The 21,975-nt window shown below is 30.4% G+C and overlaps 2 protein-coding genes across 6 annotated transcripts; one reads left to right on the plus strand and one right to left on the minus strand.

Moving 5' to 3' along the window:
* Nucleotides 1–311: 311 nt before the first annotated feature.
* Nucleotides 312–8,646, minus strand: LOC103580548 (regulator of G-protein signaling 17). Of its 2 annotated transcripts, none has more exons than XM_008562342.2 (4): nucleotides 8,050–8,646; nucleotides 7,693–7,964; nucleotides 5,540–5,945; nucleotides 312–4,813 (listed from the first exon to the last, which is right to left on the minus strand). In XM_008562342.2, the coding sequence occupies exons 1-4, from the start codon at nucleotides 8,056–8,058 to the stop codon at nucleotides 4,532–4,534; spliced, it is 969 nt and encodes a 322-aa protein (XP_008560564.1). In that variant the 5' UTR covers nucleotides 8,059–8,646; the 3' UTR covers nucleotides 312–4,531. The 2 variants fall into 2 exon arrangements, with proteins under 2 accessions (XP_008560564.1, XP_008560563.1); XM_008562341.2 differs by having other exon boundaries at nucleotides 7,690–7,964.
* Nucleotides 4,723–20,026, plus strand: LOC103580549 (RE1-silencing transcription factor A). 4 transcript variants are annotated; one of them, XM_008562344.3, is made up of 10 exons: nucleotides 4,723–4,820; nucleotides 10,322–10,732; nucleotides 10,848–11,421; nucleotides 14,363–14,485; nucleotides 14,560–14,739; nucleotides 15,570–15,874; nucleotides 15,979–16,514; nucleotides 16,599–16,952; nucleotides 18,076–18,159; nucleotides 19,311–20,026. In XM_008562344.3, the coding sequence occupies exons 4-10, from the start codon at nucleotides 14,386–14,388 to the stop codon at nucleotides 19,687–19,689; spliced, it is 1,938 nt and encodes a 645-aa protein (XP_008560566.1). In that variant the 5' UTR covers nucleotides 4,723–4,820; nucleotides 10,322–10,732; nucleotides 10,848–11,421; nucleotides 14,363–14,385; the 3' UTR covers nucleotides 19,690–20,026. The 4 variants fall into 4 exon arrangements, with proteins under 4 accessions (XP_008560566.1, XP_008560565.1, XP_008560568.1 ...); XM_008562343.3 differs by having other exon boundaries at nucleotides 10,322–11,421; XM_008562345.3 differs by having other exon boundaries at nucleotides 4,733–4,820; nucleotides 10,325–11,421.
* Nucleotides 20,027–21,975: the final 1,949 nt, after the last annotated feature.

Here is a 21,975-nt window from a genome sequence, read left to right on the forward strand (position 1 = left end):
TTTTTGGTATTCTATTAATTTGTTGACTTACTTATATTATTATTTATTTCTTTAATATTTTTTCGGTGGATTTTTCTACGGTAACTAAAGAGCGGGCTCGTAATTTTTTTTTTGTTTTTATTTTTCTATTTATTTATTTTAATAACTTTTTTTTGGTCATATCCGCTCTTTTGTATTACAATTGTGTAATATTCTATAATTAGTCTAAGTAAATACAGTAGAAATGTTTTTTTTTTTTATGAATATTTAATAAATAAAAAAAATTGTTACAAAGTTTATTGTAAAAAACTTAAAATATTTCACGGGAAAAATTAATTAATAATTCAGTTTTCATTTAAAATCAACTTAAATAATTAATGTAACTAAAATCTAAGATTTGTAATAAATTAGATCTGAAATTTTATTACTAAAGTCAAATCAATAGAAATCTACTTTGATTTCTATGGATCTTTTATTTCAGATCGAATGTATAAATTTTGGCAATAATTTGATCGATCTTAGTAAATCATTTATTTTCAGATTCGTTTAAGATCTTAAATTTTTTTTTATCATTCATAATTTTTTGTTAACACAAGTCTAGTAAGACCTGACCATATCTTTCAACATTGAGATCTGATAACATCTCATGTATAAATATATATGATAAGATCTTATATATGATAGAATATTTAAAAAAAAACAACAAATTCTTTTTTTTTATGGTGTCCAAAAATTGAAAGTATAATTGAAAATAAAAATTTTTGTACCAATCCGGACCCTTAATAGTGATATTAAGGTTTACCTCAATCAATTTTTTCTATTTTTCATTAAATAACACTGAAAAAAAAATTTTTTTTTTTTTTAGAATTTTCTAGTTCACAAACCAATCAACGGATTGTTATTTCTAGTACATGTTTTTGAAGGAAATTGAACGCTCTACAAAAAAAGTCTCTTATTATTTTTTGATAAATCCCACTGTTCAAAAGTTATTTAAGCTTCAAGTCAAATTTATAGTAAATATTGATGAGACTGATACATTTGCCGGAAAAGTAAAAAAATCTCAAAATTTGCTATAAATTTAAACTCTTAAAAAAATAGATTTCTGATTGATTTTAAGAGCTTGACATTGAAATGCAAATAACTTGTGAACAATGTGGAATTTCGAAAAACTTTATTCGTAATAATGTGTAAGGAATGAAGATTTCTACAAAAATGTCCTTACGACATTTTTTGATAAGACTGATACTTTCTCCGGAAAAGTAAAAAAATCTCAAAATTTACTATAAATTTGACTTGAAGCTTAAATAACTTTTGAACAGTGGGATTTATCCAAAAATGATAAGATTTTTTTTGTAGAACGTTCAATTTCCTCCACAAACATTTACTAGGAATAACAATCCGTTTATTGGTTTGTGAGCTAGAAAATTCTAAAACAAAAAATTTTTTTCCCGTGTTATTTAAATGAAAAATAGAAAAATGGATTGAGGCAGATCTTAATATCACTATTAAGAGTCCGGATTGGTACCAAAATTTTTCTTTTTAGTTATACTTTCAATTTTTGGACACCATAAAAAAAAAAGAATTTGTTGTTTTTTTTTAAACATCCTAATATATAATAAGATTTAGTAAAATTTTATTTTTCTAAAATGATTTCAGCAGATCGTCAATATTCAGATCATTTCGATCTTAGTAATTTAAGAAAAAATCTAAATTCCACTAAAAGTTTGCACTTTTTTTTAAATAGAATGAAAATCCATTAAAATTATCAATTAATTTTTCCTCACAAAAAAAAACAATTACAAAAATATAAGATAATATTAGCCCCAAAAATAAAGTATAACAAAACCATTGATTTTCATAAAACCCTATAAAAATCAAATGGAAAAAAAATGAAAAACTTTAACAATCTTATAACTATAATTATAAATAACACGCATACATTACACACGTTTAAAGAGAAGTGATAATTGGATTGTCAATGGGCCCATAGTCTGAATTTAAATATTATATTTACTTTTTTTTTTCACTCATCATTTTTTATTATAATTTTTTTTAATATCAATAATCATTGATAAATTATTTCATTATCAATTAATAATTTATGTACCCTTAGTAATTATAAATATTACTATCAATAATAAATAGTCAATCTTAATTATTATTGTTATATATGTATCAATAGATTCAAATAATTAACGCATTCGAAAAGAATACATAATATATTAGAGTGGCGCAACAAAATCAACTATTTTAATTTTTTAAGTCTGGTATTAAAATTTGTTAGTTTAAGGCGTTTTAAGAACCCTCTTTAAAAATCAGGCCCATAGAAAATTTTAAGTGGTCACTCGTGGATTTAGAAAATTCTAACATAATTAAAATTCGGATTTTTTTTTTTTATAAATTTCTTCTTTATCATTTCTAACTGTAAAATAAATATTGGAATGAAAGTTTCATCTAAAAATATAAATTTTCAAACTTGCTCTAGAATTTGGAATTTCAATGCATATTACGTAACTACTATTGTTACTTAACTTTTGAATGTTTTTTTACAAAACATTTATTATCTTTCTACTAAAATACAAGTTGTAGAAACAAAAATGTACTGGATTATTTTAAGAATCAAAATTGGGAGAATTTTTGATAGCAAAGAAACCTAAAATTAAATTAAAAAATAAATAGGAGTATTCTCTAAAACCAAGTTTATTACAAGTGTACTATTTTAATACTTATTGAATGTGTTTTATGTTTAAGGCTATAAGCGAAACTATAGTTTTTTGTAGTCATTTAAAACACGTTTCGCGGTGTATTAATTATCTATAAATTGCTTATGGCGTTTCAATGTTATTTGGTAAGTGTGTAAATTTTGACTACACACTTGGTTTTAAAGTGTAAATAACTTATTTTTTCTATGCCTCGGATTCTACTTTTATACAGTACGCTGTGAATAATTTTGAGTGATTACGGACTTTATTTAAATCCGAATTTACTCCGTCACTCAGAAATCCGGAATTTCAAAAAAAATCACTCCGCAAACGGAATAAATAAGGAGTTTGGTTTTTCAGTGAAGTGATTTGGATTTTATTTAAATCTGCATTTACTCCCATTCAGAGTTGTAATTGTAATATTAAAATAATCTCCTCTTAGGAATGAATTTCACTTCGAGAGAATTGAATAAATAACCAGTCATCCGTTTCACACTCACTCCGCGAATTTTTTTCAGTGTATAATACAAATTAACGTAAAAAAGACAATACTCGGAACCATTCAAAATTCTTGAGCAACGTATAAAAATTTATATTTTGTGCTAAAATTTTTAGCATAGTATTAGTTTTATAGTTTGAAATTATTATGCCAAAAAAGTGAAATAAAAAGTTTACAAAAAAAAAATTAGAATTTTGATTCATATTGGAATTTTCGAAATTCGTGAGCGACCTTTTAATGATTTTTTGTCTAACTGATTTTTAGAGAAAATTCTTATACCATTTTAAATTAACAAATGTTGATAAGAGATTGAAAAAAGAAAATAGTGAGTTATTTAGCGTCACCCTAATATATACACTAAATCATTACGGCTTAGCGATAGTCCATCGTAGCTACAGGTACAGAGGTGGGTTTATTACATAAATATATACGTTAGAGTCTATTAATAATTTTAGTATATTGTGTAACGAGTGGATTAAGTAAGCCATTATTCGTCGAGCGCAATAGCTTTAGCACCAGTCAGAGGTGCGCGCGCACAACTCGCCGACGAATACTAAAGAAATTAGGTTTTACGGATAACAGTTTAGTACACTTGTTACGCACTACGCTTCACTCAACGCATGCATGGTTATCCTGATTTGCGCTTACACAAAAAAAAGGATTTCTTGGCGCTAAAAATTTTACTAGCCCCAAGAAAATTTTTAATTGCCTGAAAAAATTTTTTATATTATGAATTGAAAAAGAAAATTTTCGTGGGCGAGAAAAAATTTTCCTGAGCCTAGAAATTTTTCTAGTCCTAAGAAAATTTTTGTTTTCATTTCATAATAAAAAATTTTTCTTTTGCCAAGAAATTTTTTTTTCTGTGTATAAGATATATATAATTTTGCCATAAAAATATTTTGGAAGAACTATAAATTAATATAAATTATAAAAAATTTATTTAAAGTTATTAAATATGTTAGTGTATACAATTCTATAATTAATCGGGTCTAATGATACTAATAGAGTACATTTAAAAAAAGCATTCAATAATGGCTTCAAAAGAGTGTCATTATGATATCATTATGCCACGCTGATGGAAGAAATAGAAATCTGAATTGCCTTTATATTTATTACAATATACCGATCGATAAACGTCCACTTTACAGACATGATAACACAGGATAACCGTGCATGCGTTAAATAAATTAATAAATTAAAAGAAAAAAAACGAAAAATTGGAACCGATTATTAAACTAGTACATTAATTAGTTAATTAAATAATTAAATTATTTTGTTGTTGTTGTTGTTTGTTGTCACTAATTTGAAAATCACAAATTATGTATAACAGTTGCCGACACATAATAATAGACTACGAAATGGATTTTTTTGACTTAGGTTTACCGACAGACGGTATTGCTGGAGCTACTACGGCACCAACGGCAGCAACGATACCACCAGAATCATCTGCTGGACTTGGTGGTCCACTACCGAGTCTCGCGACTCGGCGAAATATATCACTATTTACGAACCGTGGATACGAGTCACGATGCATTAGGGTATAAATCTGTAGTTGTGCTTCATCAAATGTGTGGGGTGTTGGTTGACTCATATTTCTATTAACAATTTCACGTACACGTGAATCTAAACTAACCTAGATGGTAAGCAAATTTCATTATTTATTTCAGATAAATCGATAAGAAATTATTTACTTTTTAATTATTGGTTTATTATTGATAAAAAAAATGTTAGAAATTTTTTATTTTGTAAGTTAATTTGAATTTAGTTCCGGGAAATTAATTATTAGAACCCATTTCTTAAGAACAAAATCTGATTAATTAGATCTAGATATCGGAATTTATCTATTTTAATAAGATCGCTAATGATCACTGTGATTTAATTAGATGGGATTAGAGATCTAATAAGTAGGAATCAGAATTATTGACTCTAATAACAAGAAATTGACAATTTCATTAGAATCGAAAGTTTTTATATCTAATTAATTGGATTCTCATGGCTACATTAGTTCATAAATATGGATTTAGGATGGATTGGATTTGATTCAACAAAAATTACATTCCATTAGACCAAGTTTCTATTTAAAATCCAATGAAATCTAATCAGATTCTAACCAAATCTCAGCGAATTCAAATTATAAAATATCTGATAGCAGTCAATACAATAAAATAAAACTATAAATTTGATTGGATTTCAATTAAATTGGAAATTCATTAAAAGTATTAGATATCAGATCTAATTTTATTTTAGCTTGAAATTCAGAAAAATTTCATTTTGTTGAATTTTACATTTAAACTCGAATTTGAAAAATTGGATCTAACTTTTTTTTCCACTAAAAATATCAGACGAATCAATAACTTACCTCTTTAGGCGACAGTATTGATATGTAGTCCTCGTAAATATATCGTGCCTTTTCTTCTATTTTATCCGGATTATTTTCGCGTTTCAATTGCTCGCAAGCCAACCAAAATGCAATATTTTCTTCACTATATTCGCTAATAAGAAATTCACGAAATAATTTTCTTCCAGTAGCACTGCGCATTAATTTATCAAATGACGATCCCCATGATCGTACTTCATCTAGGCCACAGCATTCTGTACCAGAACCATCCATTGCATCTAATCCGTCCAATCCGTTGCCAGTTCCCGAATTTTGATCTGTAAGACCACCACCTGATGCAGAATCCGCTCCGATACCACTATTACCGCGCTTCTTTTTTGAATCTCCTGTTCCAGAAGTTTCATTACCCGTACCAACAGCTGCCAAACTATCAACAAAGTTATATTTTATTTTTAAGTTATCCCTCGAATTTTTTTTTTTTAATTGAGGCATCATATTTTTATATAATAGTTTTACCCGACTTACCACTTATTCCTGTATCAAATGCATGGAACAGAAATAAAATTTATAATAATATATATTGTAAGTATAAATATATACATACAGACAAAAAAATTAAATTTAGGTTCAGCGGCTATAAATCGTTGATGCGAAATACGAAAAAAATTGAAGAATGCAAATTAAATTAAAATTCTATTTTGCATAAAAAAGGTTCTATGAAAAAAATCGATAAAATTGATACTTTTAAGTTATACGTTCTTAAATATACTATTTTCTTTTAATTAGTATACAAAATCGGTTTTTAAACTTGGTCGTAATTTTTAGTGACATATTTTGTAGTCAAAGTTTCATTTCCTTCAGACATCAATTAATAGAAAAAAATTAAAAATTAAATTTAAAAGTTCTGATGCAATTTTATAAAAACAACAAAATTTCAATTTATTCTGACAGAAATTGATTAAGAATAAATTGAAAATTTTGTGTTTTTATAAAATAGAGTCATAATTTTTAAACAGGAAAGCTTCCAAGTGAATTTATCGTAATTGACCCAAAACATTTTAATACTCGATAAAACAAAATTTTGCTCAAAATGGAGGTACCAGAATTATGTTTGTTTTGCAAATCAGACTAAATAAATGTTTTAGCTTCATCATTACTCTCTAAAACCGAATTAATGAAAATCACTATTTGGCAGTGAATAGTCACTTATTGCCAGTGAAAAGTATACCACTATTCGAATTAGTGACATACTTTACTAGTAAATAGTGAATAGTCGCTATTTCAAATCTAAGAGAGTATATCTTTCAAAAGTACAGATTTTGAGTAATAAAACAAATTTTACTTTTAAATTCTGTACGAGATTTTTCACTGACATATCATGGTTCAGATTATTGAATAAAAAAAATTTCTGGCTATCCAGGTGCCCATTTTACCCTCTACCCTACCAAAGTGAGAACGAAAAATAGAATAAAAAAAAAGCAGTAAAAAACATGCGGTAAAATATTGCATAGCGCTTGCGCAATATCATAATGTTCTGTAAAGAGGTCGTCCAAAGTAACTTTCATCATTACCCAATAAATTAAAATGATTATTATTATTATAATCATGACAATAATTCAATGATACACATCAACATAAATAATGAAAGTGTACGATAATCTAAATGCATAATGGAAAGATGGTTCTAAAATAAATCTAAACTAAAAGCTGTTCGAGCGATATGAGTATTTAACACATGGATGTTATATTCTGTTGTGATGTACATTGACGTAAAAACAAAACGTATATGAACAAAATGAAAATAAAAAAAAAAGAAGGAAATAAAAAAAAAACATGCATAAATAAATTGAGGACAAAGTTGATATAGAGGGAGTGAGTGAAATAGTAATATTAATGGTTATATTTAAGAGAGAGGAAAATAGTTATGTGTCGGGATTACGCTAAAAGCTTCGATCGAATTCCCCTTCCAGGCAAATATAAGCGCGACTAACGCACGTGTTTCTTGTGACACACGAGGCGCATGGTCGGTACAAAAAAGAGCCAAAGAAATAAAGGAAGAAAGCAATAGAGAACTGTAACTATAACAGGGGAGATCCTGGAGGTGTCTAAAATTTTCATGACAAAAGGTTCATTTTTATTGTTTATTTTAAATTATAAAGGAGCGATAATACCACGAGCAACTGCAACAACAGCACCAGCACAAGCAGCAATTGTCTTTTTTGGTTCGGCCAGAATGGGATGGATTCTGTCGCTGAGCATCTTTTTGGGCTGGTTGACACTCTTGCAAGGTTTGGTCTGATTGTTCTGAGTTTTGTTGCTGAGACTGTGTCTGTTGCTGGCCTTGTGAGTGGGCACGAAGTCGGCATCCGCTTGTGACACTGTCACCACTTGGATTACTATGACTAACGCCAATACCCATTGTTGTTGCACCGAGTCCGCTCGGCATCTGTATAATTAATTGGTTTGACCAATTCAAGATCGGTAGTGACTGGTAACTATTACTCCTTCGATACGAAGCTAATGTAACTTACCTCTAACATTGCCCATCCAGAAAGCAAGCAAAGCTTGCACACCACTTAATAATACAGTATTTCCAATTCCCAATTACAATTAGCAGCGGCAACAATCCTTAAGGTATTAGATCCAGGTGCAGGCGCAGGTGGGGTTTGGGAGTTTTATTTCTAACCTAGTCCAGCAGGACATCTCCATGTATCACCCTTACCCCGCATGCTTCCTGCACCTATTTTAAACCAGTTAAATCACCAACAACTTCACTCACTAACTATCAGCCAGCAAATCGTCACAGCATCTACGCTACTTGAAGCTCACACCCTGCTAGAATGCCATTGTGATTTTTGAACATTTCCCGCCAACCAATAGCCATCAGGTATTATTCAAATCGAATCAGCAACTCCAATACCATTACGGAATCTCCTCATTGCAGATTTGAGAAAACAACCTTTCAGAAGGCTTGTTTTTGGTCAATACCAGAAAAGTAAAATCCAGTTATTTGGCGTATTTGAAGCGTTCACCCGTGAACTATATTGTATACCAACAGCATCGACAAAAAAATTGTAGTGATGTTTTTAGGGAGCTTGCGTGATAATCACGAAGCAGCTTTCGAGCCGACCAAGTCGACACACTGGCGTATTGATTGGCGGGCGGACGACCTCACGAGGAGCGTCGTACGACCTCAGCGCACTATTTTTTTCTATTGTTACGTTTAGTTTTTTACTTTTATCAAACAATATTCACTAAACCAGCAATACCCTCAATTGCCGATAATCTTTGATCCATTACAATGTGCAACATGCCCTTATAGATTCCTTTGTAACTAATTGAGGCTTGGACTCTATTTTGTTGGAAATGAGTATTAGGCAGATTTTTACTGTTTTTTTATCTCATCTTGCCTATTATTCAACGTCAGGTCACGAACCTTGATGATTACATCAAAGTTCCAAAACTTATCTCAAAATTCGCATTTAAAGGTATATTTTCTTGGACTAACTGTACAATAACGTTTTTTTGAAACACAGCACTGACAAGTTTTAGATTGATTTAATTTTGTTGATAGATTAGTTGATAAAATTATAAAATTTTCGTAAAAAAGATGATTGAATACTTAAATACTTCTCTTTGTTTACAGCTCAGAGCTTTAATTTTTTGTTTAAATAATAGTACAATACAAATATTTATATATGTTACAACAAAAAAAACACTGTCCGTTTGTGTTGACGGCTCGACGGTTGAGCCCTTTCGTCAGACGAGCCGCCGTCTTGCGCGCGAGCTCTTAAAGTCGTAAAAGCTCGGAAATCCTCGTGTGCTGACTGTTGTTGCTCGTCGACGTAGACGTAGACATCGACGTCGTCGCTCTAGTCAATATGGCGTCTACAGTTCTCTGATACTATTATTGCCCGTAGTATATTCTGACGCTTATCGTCACCTATCGCTTTCCTCTACACTCTAATGTTAAATTCACTTCTCTCTTATCCTTTTCTTTTTTTATTTTGTGACGTCAGCGCCGGCGCATAGTTTATTTTAACTTCTCAATCGTTTATTATAAAATATCTGAAATTTTAATGCGCTAATGCTATTATGATCGGGAAAACATCTTTCACTGTTGTTTTTAGAAAACTATCAATTATTCAGAGCGTTATTCATGCGCTTGAAATTATTAGTGTTGATAACAATAGATTCAATCAATTTCATATTGGATTCAATAAAAATACTTTCAAAAGTATTGCAGTTATTGATAATTCAAATTTTTTGTTTTGCTACCGGCATTTGTTTTGCAGCCGTAGAAATTTTTGTTTTAGATTGTTGGTAAAGAAAATTTCGTAATTACAAAGCAGACTGTACACTAGCGCCCTCGTTTGATAATTAATTCCATAAATTACCATAAATCTAATTCAAATACTCATGAATCTCAAACTAATTCCATTAATTTACAACTTTATGGAATAGAAGTTTGAAAATTTTTTAATTAAATTACAGTTAACGTTTGAAAATCTTTCATTAATTTTGAAGTTCTTGGAAAAACTTTTCAGACGAATTCCAAGAAAATTAATTACAATGCGATATAAATAATTTCCTGAAATTGTCATTAAAATTTTAGTCTGGTCTAAAACAAACAATTCATAGAAACCATTCAAGTCGAACTTTCAAATTCTTGGATCGGAAAATTTTATTAATAGAATCATAAATGGTTTTGTTTGAAGCTGAGTATGAAGAAGCAGATTTTCAGACAATGTAAATAATATTATAAAATAAGAATAAGAGGATAATGACAAAAAAATTTTTTAGTAGGATGTTGAGCTGCTTGTAGTTGGAAGAAGGTTGTCGTATAAGTAAAGCGTTGGCGTAGTGTGACGACGTCAGAACCAGACATGCGATTGAAGAGTATCCATAGTGGGAGGCGTTGGGTGGGAGGTTTAACTCATGTATAGAGCCCACAACTCACAAGTAAAACTCATACAGCATCAGGAGGATTAGGCACTCGAGTATTGAGGGGAGTGTAAGGGTCCCTCATTCGTTCCTCGAAATACTTGACATAAACATGTTGCTACAGCTACAGTGAACTGACTACAACTACAACTGGGATACAGAAATCCTATCCAAGAAATCGACCAAGTAAAGGGACAGCATCGTGGTTCTAGGCACTGCAGGGATGTGGGGTTGCGGGGGCTTCGGGGATAGAGGGGCAAGAGGATCGAAGTAGGTTTTCAGCTAGTAGTGTAGTGTAGGTATGCGTGCGCATACCCACGCACACTATTTCAAACAACTCGGTCTTACTCATCCCAATGTCTACTCATCTCCGTCATACTTACAGATACTTGCTCAACTCGGGCTCACGGGCTGGCAACTTTAGTTGAGGATTCAATGGCTTGGGGGTGGTGGGTATCGAGACGTAGAGAGGCCAGGGGGATAAAGGTTGGGACATTCTGTCTACCTAACACTAAAACTACCTAACCCCCCTTTTAACCGAAACCCAACCATTTCCAGTACCTCCCTGCCTGCTCCCTGTTTGCCCCTACCTCACTCCTACAAGGGGAAAGTCGTCCCCTGGTCTCTATCTACCCTTCCTCTCCTCCTCATCCTCCCAACGACCACCCCCCTCCAGCCACCCACTAAACCACCCGGCCACCCCGCCTGCCCACCCACTTGCCACCCGACTGCCGTCGAGGAAACAACCTGCAACTCCTAACCGGCATTATATTCGTTATATTTAATACCATTTAACAGTTTTCATTTATACATATTTATTTAACATTTTAAAATATCTGTCCCTTTGTACTTGGCTTCCTCATTTTTTTTTTTTGTTAACAACCCCGTGTTTTTAAAACTACCGACGTTGTACACCGCCACGGGCAACTATACAACTTGCAACAATTCATCAGTACAGGGTAAGTTTATATTGTATATTATTATATATTTTGTTAGCATACAGCGCTCCTAACCACCCACTTCAATCCCCTCCATGTCCACTATCATCAACACACACCACATTTTTATTTTTCATTATTATCCAGTTTTATAATTCGCTCATAACTTTTAGGTTATATTTACTCACTAAATTTATATTCAAATCTTATAAAATTGTTTGCCTTTCTTTAGAGGTTAGTTTTCTTCCACTCGACTCTTATAATAATAATATTGTCTAAAACTGATTTCTAAAAATTAAAAAAAAAATAAAAAAAAAATACTGAAAACAATTATAAGCAACGCTTTTAACAGGGTAGTATTTTCTTACCTGCTTAAAGATTGTCTTTTGTTATATGCCTGTATTACCATCTGCGTACATTTTTTCTACGTCCCTTACTCCGTTAAAACGTTACCCCGATACGCATGCGCATTCATTTCGCTTGTTTTTTTATCATTACACTTTTTTTGTCTTTTTCACTAATTCATTATTTCAAACAAGCGAATCTTGATTCTTACAGGGCTTATGTCTTTGTCATATACTTGCGACTGATATTATTAGTTTACATCCATTGAATTCTTTTTAAATAGGTTCAGGTCTAAAAGTTTAGGTTTTGAAGGACCTATTGATTTTCCCCACCATTTTTTGACACCAATATGTCTGTCTTTATCTAAACTTATTGCTCTTTGTCTTTCTGCATGACATAACTGTTTACATATGAGAGCATCAATATATATATATATTTTTATATATACATATATATATCAGGAGTACAGACGAAAAGACATAAAGTTGTAGTAGCACTTTGATGGCATAGTTTTATAGTATATGTTATTTTCATGAGCTATTATTGTACACAATATATATATATATATGTGTGTGTATGTGTGAACAGATGCTTTAATAAAGACTATGTAACACGCGTGCGTAGACAAAACAAAGAAAATTGTCATATAGATATGTTGATTTATTGATGATTGGGACAAGTTGTTAGGAAATCAATATCGCGTATTCAATTTGTATATATATATGTATATATTTATTAGGATGGGCCAAAAACAAAGCGACTATTTTTTTTTAAATTACTATGAAAATATTGTGGAGGATAACTAAAAATTCTCGTTAAAGTTTGAACTCTTAATATTAGGGTAGAGGTACCATTTTTAGCTACTGTATGGCCAGTTTTAAACACTTCTAAACTTTAAATAAAATAATTTATAAAAGATGCAATGACAATCAGTTGTTGAAATGTGTACAAAGATACGTTTATCACATTATTACAATAGAAGTTTTTTTTATAAATAACGTATCGCATTTCCAAAAATGAAACATTGGACACAATGTTATTTCTACTCTATGTATCAACAACCACTTTATCGCAATTTGTTGTTTCCTCTTAGAATAACAAGGGAAATATTTTTTTTACCCTTTGAATTTTGTAACATGTTAATGAATCAATAGTCGAAATGATCAACGCATACACGGAAAAAAGTGTTGACTCGAAACCTACCAATTTTCACAGCATAATAAAAGTTGGTAGGTTTCGAGTCAACATTTTTCTCTGTGTATTTTTGTAGAGAATTAAACGCTCTACAGACAAAAATTTTACACTATCTTTCTATAAGTCTACCCTTAAAAAATTATTTAAGCTTAAAGTTAAATTCATAGTGAATTTCCAGCTTTTGTTACTTTTCATGAAAAATTATCAGACTTATGGCAAAATGTCATAGCACCCTTTTTGTAGATTATAATTTTCTTTCGTAAATATAGAGTTCAATCCCTTATTAAAAGAAACGATTTAAAATGATAAGAAAAAGAAAATATTTAAATACTTTGAATACTTTTGGATCACCCTTCTTATAGGCATTTAACATTGCAAATCGTTTCGAATCGTTTCTTTTAATCAGGAGAATACAGTTTATAAAATTTATTGAAATTTCTGAAAACGTGAAGGGAAATTTAAAAATAAATGTAACATAAAATATAGTTTGAAAAATAAATATAATATAAAATATAGTTTGAATAAAATTTGTTTAGTCATATTAGAGAAATCTTTATTTTAAAATTAGTTTGCTACTACAATAAATTATTAATATTTCTGTAAAAAATTTTTGCAAAAAAATAATCAAAAACTCAATTTTATTAGCACAATTTCCAGGAAAAAAACTTTTTTTAACTAAACTCAAATTCTTTTAATTAAAAAGTTTATTTTGAACGAAATTTTTAAATTTTTAAATCAAAATTTATGTAAAATTAAAAATTTTCAATCCTACAATCTTTCAGTAAAACATTAAATTTTTCTAAAGATTACTTTTTCTCTTAATATACTTCTGAAAACTTATCACCACATATTGCAAAAAAGTTTCATATATTTCCAGAATAAAAACTTTATAAAACTTGAATTTTTATGCTTTCATAGCTGACTTTTGAAAAGATAATATCGTAAAAAAAATTATTGGATTCAATTTTTAAAAATTTAATAAATCTTTAAGTCTCAAAAATTTTCAGAAAATATATTTTTCATGCTTCAATTTCCATATTTTCTAATTTTTCTCCCTTAATCCGTTTTTATTTTTTCAAATTATGGATTAGAAATGACCTTCTAATAATTTTCTGAAAAAACCTGGAATTTTCTAAAAAAAATTTTGATTCAAAACTCAAACTTTTACCTATTTTACCTATTCTGAATTTTTTTTTTAAATTACAACCCCAATTTCAATTAAAAATCCCATTATTTGAACTTTTCAACCTATACTCGCAGTTAAGTTTCTTTGTACAACTAATCAGCAGCATTTCAGCGCAAATATTTGAAGTTTAAAAGCCTATTTTAACCATTTCGTGATAATTAAAAACAAACATCCTTTAAAATGTATATAAATCATCATTATTAAAAGCTCTAATAATTTTATTATTATTTTTTATAGATTATAAATAAAAGCCTCAAAAAATGGAGAGCGGTGCAATTGGAATAGGTCGTCTTGATTGCTATGAAGACATGTTCAAAGAAATAACCCGCAAATTATACGGCGATGATCCAGATCATAGAAGTAGCCATTGCACTTTAATAACCATTTTCTTCTTTATAATTGTGTGTAATAATTCTAATAAAAAATTTAATTAGCTTCCAGCGTACAGAATGAATTCGAGGCTTCAGTTTCATACAAAAATGAAGATGACAATGGCGCTAATGATTCGGATGACGGTAATTGGACATGTGAAGATGAACCACTTAAAGGAACAGATGGTAGCAGAATAGCTGCTTATAATCCTGGAAAAGCAACATGGCGTTGTTATGAATGTGGTACAGTCAATTTACCGATTTTTCACTTACTCTAGAAGCATTCTTAAGGAAGTTTTACGTAAATCTGTATCTTAAGTCTTAAGCAACTTTTCATAATCTATGAGAAGTTCGAGGCACGATACTTCCGTAGAATATCTTAAGTAAATCTGTTACAATACTTGGCTAAAATACTTGTGTAAGACCCATTAGGTCAGACTTGCTGCAGAACTGCTTAAGATACCCGCAGATGTCTGCCCTTACTTCCTGAGTCATATATTCTGCATTAGTACAATAAATTCAGAGGTGCTGACTTTGTCTTCGATTTATTTGTTTCAAGTGACTATATTACTAATTTATAGCGCTCGAAATTTTAATGAGGGTCACTGGGTTGGATATAGATATTGAATTTAAGCAACGTACAGATTTCCATAAGTCTTTAGAAAGAATCTTAAGCAAGACGATGAAATCTGCAGAAGGTATATTTATGAAATCCATCATCTTCGTCTTGTTTAAATCTTCAGTAAGAGACCGTCGAAGGGTGTGCTGTCAACTGATCCCAACAATTTTATACCACGACAATTGATTCTAACAAATTGATCCAATCGACATCTGATTCCATCGGCAATTATCAATATAAATGCCAAGTATATGTGAAAACAGATAATAATTGTTATTATTATTAGCAGAAAATCTGAAAAAATATGTGAAAATATATATTATGCGATCGGTGGGATCAATTGCCGATGTACTTTCATTAATTAACTTGCTTAAGACACTGCTACTAGGGTATCCAATGACATTGACTTAAAAAACTAAAATACAAAATATTTACCGGTGATAAAATTTTTTAGGGGATTGTTTAACTGGGAGCCCGCGTGATGTTGCTGAGCACTTTATGGAATTGCACTCATCCCGATTACTTGATGATGTACGACATCATCGTGATCATGGATCGCGCAAGGATTATTTACACAGTGATCCAAAACTCGAAGATATACTTAGTTACCTGGAAAAGGTGCGTGATAAAGCTGAAAGAGTGTCACCACCTTCAAGACGCACTCAAGAGACACAGACTATTCCAGCTGCTTTGTTACCTGCTACTTCGAATTTTTTGCTTCAAGAGTTACCTTCAACACCTCCACAACATTTACACTCAGTAAGTTCATTCCGATCTACATTTAAATTATAAAACTGCCTCAAAACTTTATAAGTATGTAATTAAACTTAAATTTAATTTATCTATCAAAATATTATTTACAGAGTCCAACAATGATGACATCATCAGTAACAACATTATCAAGCAGTAAACGTTACACATGTCCTTATTGCCCTTACGGTACTGACCGACGCGATCTCTACACCCGTCACGAAAATATCCACCGCGAAGAAAAACCTTTTCATTGTTACGTCTGTTACAAACCATTCAATCGTGCCGATCATGTGAAAAAACACTTCCTCCGAATGCATCGCGAGCACACTTACGAACTGTCGCGAATACGTCGCAGCCCGGGATCATCAGATGCCAAGCCGGCGCTGATGCAAGACAATGCCGCAAACACTACCGCTAATCAAATAAACGGCAACAATCAGAATAGTTATACAAATTATAATAACAATAAAAATTATCAGTTACCAACTAGTCAACCACCAACGACGAATCCCGTGACCGCAGTCTATCAGAACTCGATGGCCGTAGGAAATATCCAAGATGCCAATTGTGGTAACAGAAGGATCCAACCAACCGGATGTAATAGCAAAAGTCATTTGAAAGCTGGATCTAAAGGCGCCGAACGAAGGTAAATATTTGTAATTTTAATTATTTGAAATTTTCTGAACGTCAATTTTAATTATTTATTTACTTTTTTTTTTGTTTCTCTAAGATACACCTGTTGCTACTGTTCTTGGAGCGGCGTTGACAATTGGTGCTTAAAACGTCACTTGAACACTCATCTAAAACCATTTGCTTGCTCGCTGTGTGAATACAAAGCAGCGCGAGCTGAAAGACTAGCCACTCATGTGCTTAAAGTCCACAACAAAAGACAATGCTCTCGGTGTTCCTTCTTAGGCGAAGATTCTGCGCAATTACAGTTACATCAATTACATGTGCATCGGATTAATAATGGTAGTCCTGGTAATGCGAATATTGTTAATAACACTAGTGTTGGTACTACTTCAACTGCACAAGCTAGTCTTCAAACATCTAGTACTACTCCTTGTCGTACGGATCCTATTCAGTAAGTTGATCTCCTGGATAAAAATAATTTAGATCTACGTTACTTTTATCAGATCTACGGAGATCAAGGGAGACTCCATACTACCAGGGATTTTTTTTAAAGAGATTTACGAAGATTTGTAGAAATTTATGAGAATCGTCGATGATCTCCGGCGACCTCTGTAACCTTAATAAGAAAAATTGATGTTTATAACTTGTCGACCTGCGTAGATCTGCATATATCTAAATATACCTCCATTGATATTATTGTGAAAACTTGAAAGATCTCTTGAGATCAGTAGAGATTTTTTAAAATCATCATATATCTATCGAAGTCATTGGAAATCTTTAGAGATATATTGCAAGTTTTAGATCTATATAGATCTTTATAGATCTGAATTATTTTTTCCCAGATTATTTTTATAGTTAGCTCTTAAATTACACGGGCGCAATTTTGATCCCAGACCATTTCCAATTGGTTTTCTTAAAATTTTTCTGCTGAAACTAGAATTAGTCACGCTACCTAGATAGCCAGGTTTGCTTAACCAAAGTTTTTTTCAATATGATAACAAGCTGCTGTCAACTATGAGATATAATAACATTTGACTACAACTTGAATCACAAGGCGTATAGATATCGACTGCCGCTTTTGGAAGGCAAGTTGACAGAGTGATGCCTGAAAATTGTGGAAAAGTAGCCGAAGAATAAAAATTGCTTTCAAGTTATCATTTATCAAAAAGTTGGCATCACATAAATAAGCATAAAATTTTTGCTGTCAACTTGACGTTAAATTTCGGCAATAACTTGCAGTCAATTTGTTGTCAAAATAACTATAGCTCATTTAACGTCAATTGAGACTCAACAAATTCTTTAATCCGCAGTAAAAAGTATGCAGTATTACAATCAAGATTTTTAAGATCCACAGTAACATACGCAGTGTTAATTATTTATGCCCTTTTATTTCATTTTCATATATATGTCTATTATTTAAAAAACTTTTTTTTTTTTATTAGTAAAATAATGCTGAATATTAGAAAAAAAATGGCTTTTAGTTAAATAATCATGATATAAATTTTACAACTGCGGTTTTAAACCGCAATAATTTCTACACTTACCCTATTAATAAATAAAATAAATTGTTTTAGTTTAAGTGGAGGTCGTCCACCACCTGGACCTCCAGTATTTCCAACTCAATCAACAATCGTACCACCACCTACAACAATCCTTGGGTAAGTTAATTAAATAATTAAATTACGCTTTATTTATTCGCATTTATATTTATTTAATTACGTAATTGTGATAAATATGCACCATTCATTATGTTTCTTTCGTTTTGTATGCGTTACAATGTTGTTTATTATTTTAATTTATTTATCATTTACTATTATTATTATTATTATTATTATTATTATTTTTTACGTATATTGTTTCATTGTTTAATTGTATCAAGCATGCTTTGCTATAAATTTTAGTTACATTTATGTATTATTCGCATTATTAAGTAATTATTTGATTTTTTAAAGTACAAAATTTTCTTCCTATAAATTTTGAGTATTAATATAACTATAAATATTATTGTATATATAATAGCGCCGCCGTTGTTGCGGCAACAAGATGGTAATGATAAACAACATTAAGAAAACAACGATCACGTGATTACATCACGAAGATAACTAATTGATCAGGTGTGTTATCACGATCATAAATAATAAAAAATAAGGTTATGTACAATAAAAGTCTGATTTTTAATAGAAAATAGATGAACGATTCGTGTGACCAAACATAATATCATATGATCATATATGAACTTTTTTTTCCGGAACTTATAAAAGCTACAGAACATGTTCTTATATGATCACTTATGAGCAGATATGACTATGCAAACTTATATATATGACCTTTATTACTATATGTGATCATATATAAACATATATAATCATATCTTTTAATATATGTTCATGTATAACCAGATATGAGCTTATATATAAACGTACATGGTCAAAACGAGTTGATATACGATATGTGATACCATATATGATCACATCATTATATATGGCCACATAAATGACTATATGATGTATACTTATATATGTTGCTGTAGTTACTATATTTGATTAAATATGATCATGTATAATTATCTTATACATCATCATATAGGGCCATATCTGATCGTATCTGAGTATTTTTTTTTTTGATTGCATTAAATGACTTTTGTTCTACATAATTTCTTAGTAATATTTACTTCTATCATTCGACTCTCCCTGGTCGAGAAATACGATTAAACTCAGACGGATTTAATCGAAATCCTTAACCAGAGTCATACAACGAAAACCAATAATTGTTTTATTAACAACAAATCATATTCTTATTTATTACCTAGCATGACTAATGGCCGTAACAAACGGAAACAAAGAGCACCACGCAAAATAGTTAAAAGAAGTGATTTAAAACAAGAACAAGGATTAAAACAAGTTGATGAAGAACAAGAAAATTGTTTCAATGACAATGATGAAGATGAAACAATTAATGATAACATTAATAATAAAATAAATTGTTTAAATACAAGAAGCTTTAGGTGCTATCTGTGTCCAAACAATGCGCACGCAAGAGCATTATCAACGAAACCTTATCATACAAAAGCATCATTAACATTACATAGGTTATGGCGTCATTCACAAAATAATAATAATATTAATAGAAAAATGGTTGTTGATCGGTTTAAAAACAAACAATCGACAACACAATCTATTATGATGTAAACAATGAACATCTATATATTTGTTTAAGCTTACCAATGATCACTTTAAATAATTATTGATACCATACTTATAGTTATAATTTATAAATACAAAGTAAATAAATAAAAAACGTGCAATGAATATAATTATTGTTTTTAAACAATATGTAAACAAATGTGTGAAAAATAATTTATATAAACAAATTTAAGCAAGTAATTCATAAATGTCAATGTGAATACTATTCATCTTTTGTTTATTTTTCGTCAGTACAAAAATAACATTTGTTTTCATTAACCTATATTCATTGTTTCGTATGTTAATGAGGCTAGGTATATTTAAGATTATTATTATTATTATTTATTTTATTCTATTTTCTTTACGTTATGTGTAAATCTTTCGAATTTACTTTTTTTTATGACAAAAATTTTTGTTTGTAAAAAAAAAATTTAATATTGTAATAGTATTGTTTATGTTATTACATGAAATATAAATATATATATATATAAATAATAATTATTATATTTGAAACAAAAATATATTTTGTCATTTTTTGCACTAATTACTTAAATTCGCCGCTAGGAAGAATACCGCTGCCATTTAAAGCGGAAAACTCGGAAGGCTAATAAATGACATTAAATTTATTAGATCGGTAAATAAAGACATAGAGTTTTATAGAATCTAAATCTATATTAAAATATTAACCTTAGATATGATTAAGGTATCCGCGGGTAATAAGGCCTAAGTGACAGAAATGATATTTAAAATAATCGCCTACACTAAAGACTACTCTGGTAGAAGGATCTTGCATAGAGATGTTACGACAAGTTTATAGAATCCCGACACCACGTTCCCTGTCTTCTATATTTCATCATCTGTCATAGGCTGTCGTAGCACAGAAGAAATTATAAAAAACAATTTAGTCTTCTGACTCTTAAAAAGAATACTGATAGTTTTAAGTGTTGTTGAGCAAAACAATCTAGTCTTCTGTATTTAAAAAAGTATTGTTGCTAAATTGAAGTGATGATTCATCTCTAATACCAATTTTATTAAGTGTAGTTAAACTATTCCAGTTTGTTTAACCCATAGGCCTTATTACCCTACCGCAGTAAAATAAGGCCTATTCGTATGGTTTTTGTAAAAGTATAATTTTTGTTTGTTTATGGCAAAAATTACCATTACTTCATTACATTAAATGGCTGATGTATTGAAATACAAATTAATAATACATTTCGATAATTAAATGCAATATTTTCGATTCTATTCAAAATCTCCCTTAGCTCGGCCTTATTACCCGCCGGTACCTTATTAAAATATTTTGAGATCGCCAGAATCAGTAGATTTACTGTTTCAGGCTAATACCCAAACAATTTTATTAAAATCTTGTACACATCTAGTCACTCGTGTTCTAGCTGTCTACGTTTTTATTTGACTATCAATCTTTCTGAAGACACTGATGAAAAGCCTTAAATTGCCAACTGTGCACAAGACTCACGAAAAAATTTGTGTTATGTTGTATTTAAAAAATTGTGCAACACATGACTCGTTTATAAAATTACATACGCGCAAGTTTTGCTCACGAAATGCATGTGATTTTATCAACAAGCCATGTGTAAGATATCTGAATATTATTTTGTACAATATTATGTGCAAGTACTACTAAAATCTTGACTTTATATCTTGCATTAATATTTTGTGACAGGTTTATAGCTATATATCAACGTCGACATTTAGGGGTTTCCTTTATGGCACTTTCATACAATTAACACGACTGTTCTTCCGTGCTTGGGAAAAGGGCAGTAAGTGAATTTACTGCACTTTTTCTAAGCACGTGTTTGACACTGCTAATATAAATATATACATAAATGCATAATCACACACAATAGATAAACACACAAAAAAAAATAAAAAGAACGGAATGAGGAGAGAGAAGGATGTATGTGGCTCAAAGTTTCGCCCTCATTTAATTCTCTCTATGGTATTTTGTTCGATAACTACTGCATCGATGGCCAAATGAGGAGCATAGTTAGTATGTAGTTTCATCTTTAATCAGCCCTGCAAAACCTCATCAAAGTTGGTGGTTATCTGAAGTCGAAGTGAGGGCCAAAATTTCAACTCGGGACGGTGGTGCTACAAGATTATTATCGTTTTTGAATTATCTTGTGCAAGTCCATGTAATACTTACCAAAAGATTTTTGTGATCAGTAACTTGTGACAGAAACTTTTACATGATTAGATTTATAAAAGAGCGATACCTATTTTCGATCTTTAACCAACTCCAATTTAATCATGTATTTTTATTGAGAAGAT

Source organism: Microplitis demolitor, chromosome 6 (assembly GCF_026212275.2).
Source record: "Microplitis demolitor isolate Queensland-Clemson2020A chromosome 6, iyMicDemo2.1a, whole genome shotgun sequence".
Taxonomy (NCBI): domain Eukaryota; kingdom Metazoa; phylum Arthropoda; class Insecta; order Hymenoptera; family Braconidae; genus Microplitis; species Microplitis demolitor.

What these genes read in the sequence shown, in the direction of transcription:
- LOC103580548 (XM_008562341.2), bottom strand. An exon ending in TGTTGTTGCAGTTGCTCGTG is followed by an intron (nt 5,946 to 7,689) that starts GTATTATCGCTC and finishes CTTTGTTGATAG; the next exon opens with TTTGGCAGCTGTTGGTACGG. An exon ending in CAATACTGTCGCCTAAAGAG is followed by an intron (nt 4,814 to 5,539) that starts GTAAGTTATTGA and finishes CTTACCATCTAG; the next exon opens with GTTAGTTTAGATTCACGTGT.
- LOC103580549 (XM_008562343.3), top strand. Translation starts at nt 14,386, where the DNA reads ATGGAGAGCGGTGCAATTGGAATAGGTCGTCTTGATTGCTATGAAGAC. An exon ending in ATGGCGTTGTTATGAATGTG is followed by an intron (nt 14,740 to 15,569) that starts GTACAGTCAATT and finishes AAAATTTTTTAG; the next exon opens with GGGATTGTTTAACTGGGAGC. An exon ending in CCACCTACAACAATCCTTGG is followed by an intron (nt 18,160 to 19,310) that starts GTAAGTTAATTA and finishes TTTATTACCTAG; the next exon opens with CATGACTAATGGCCGTAACA.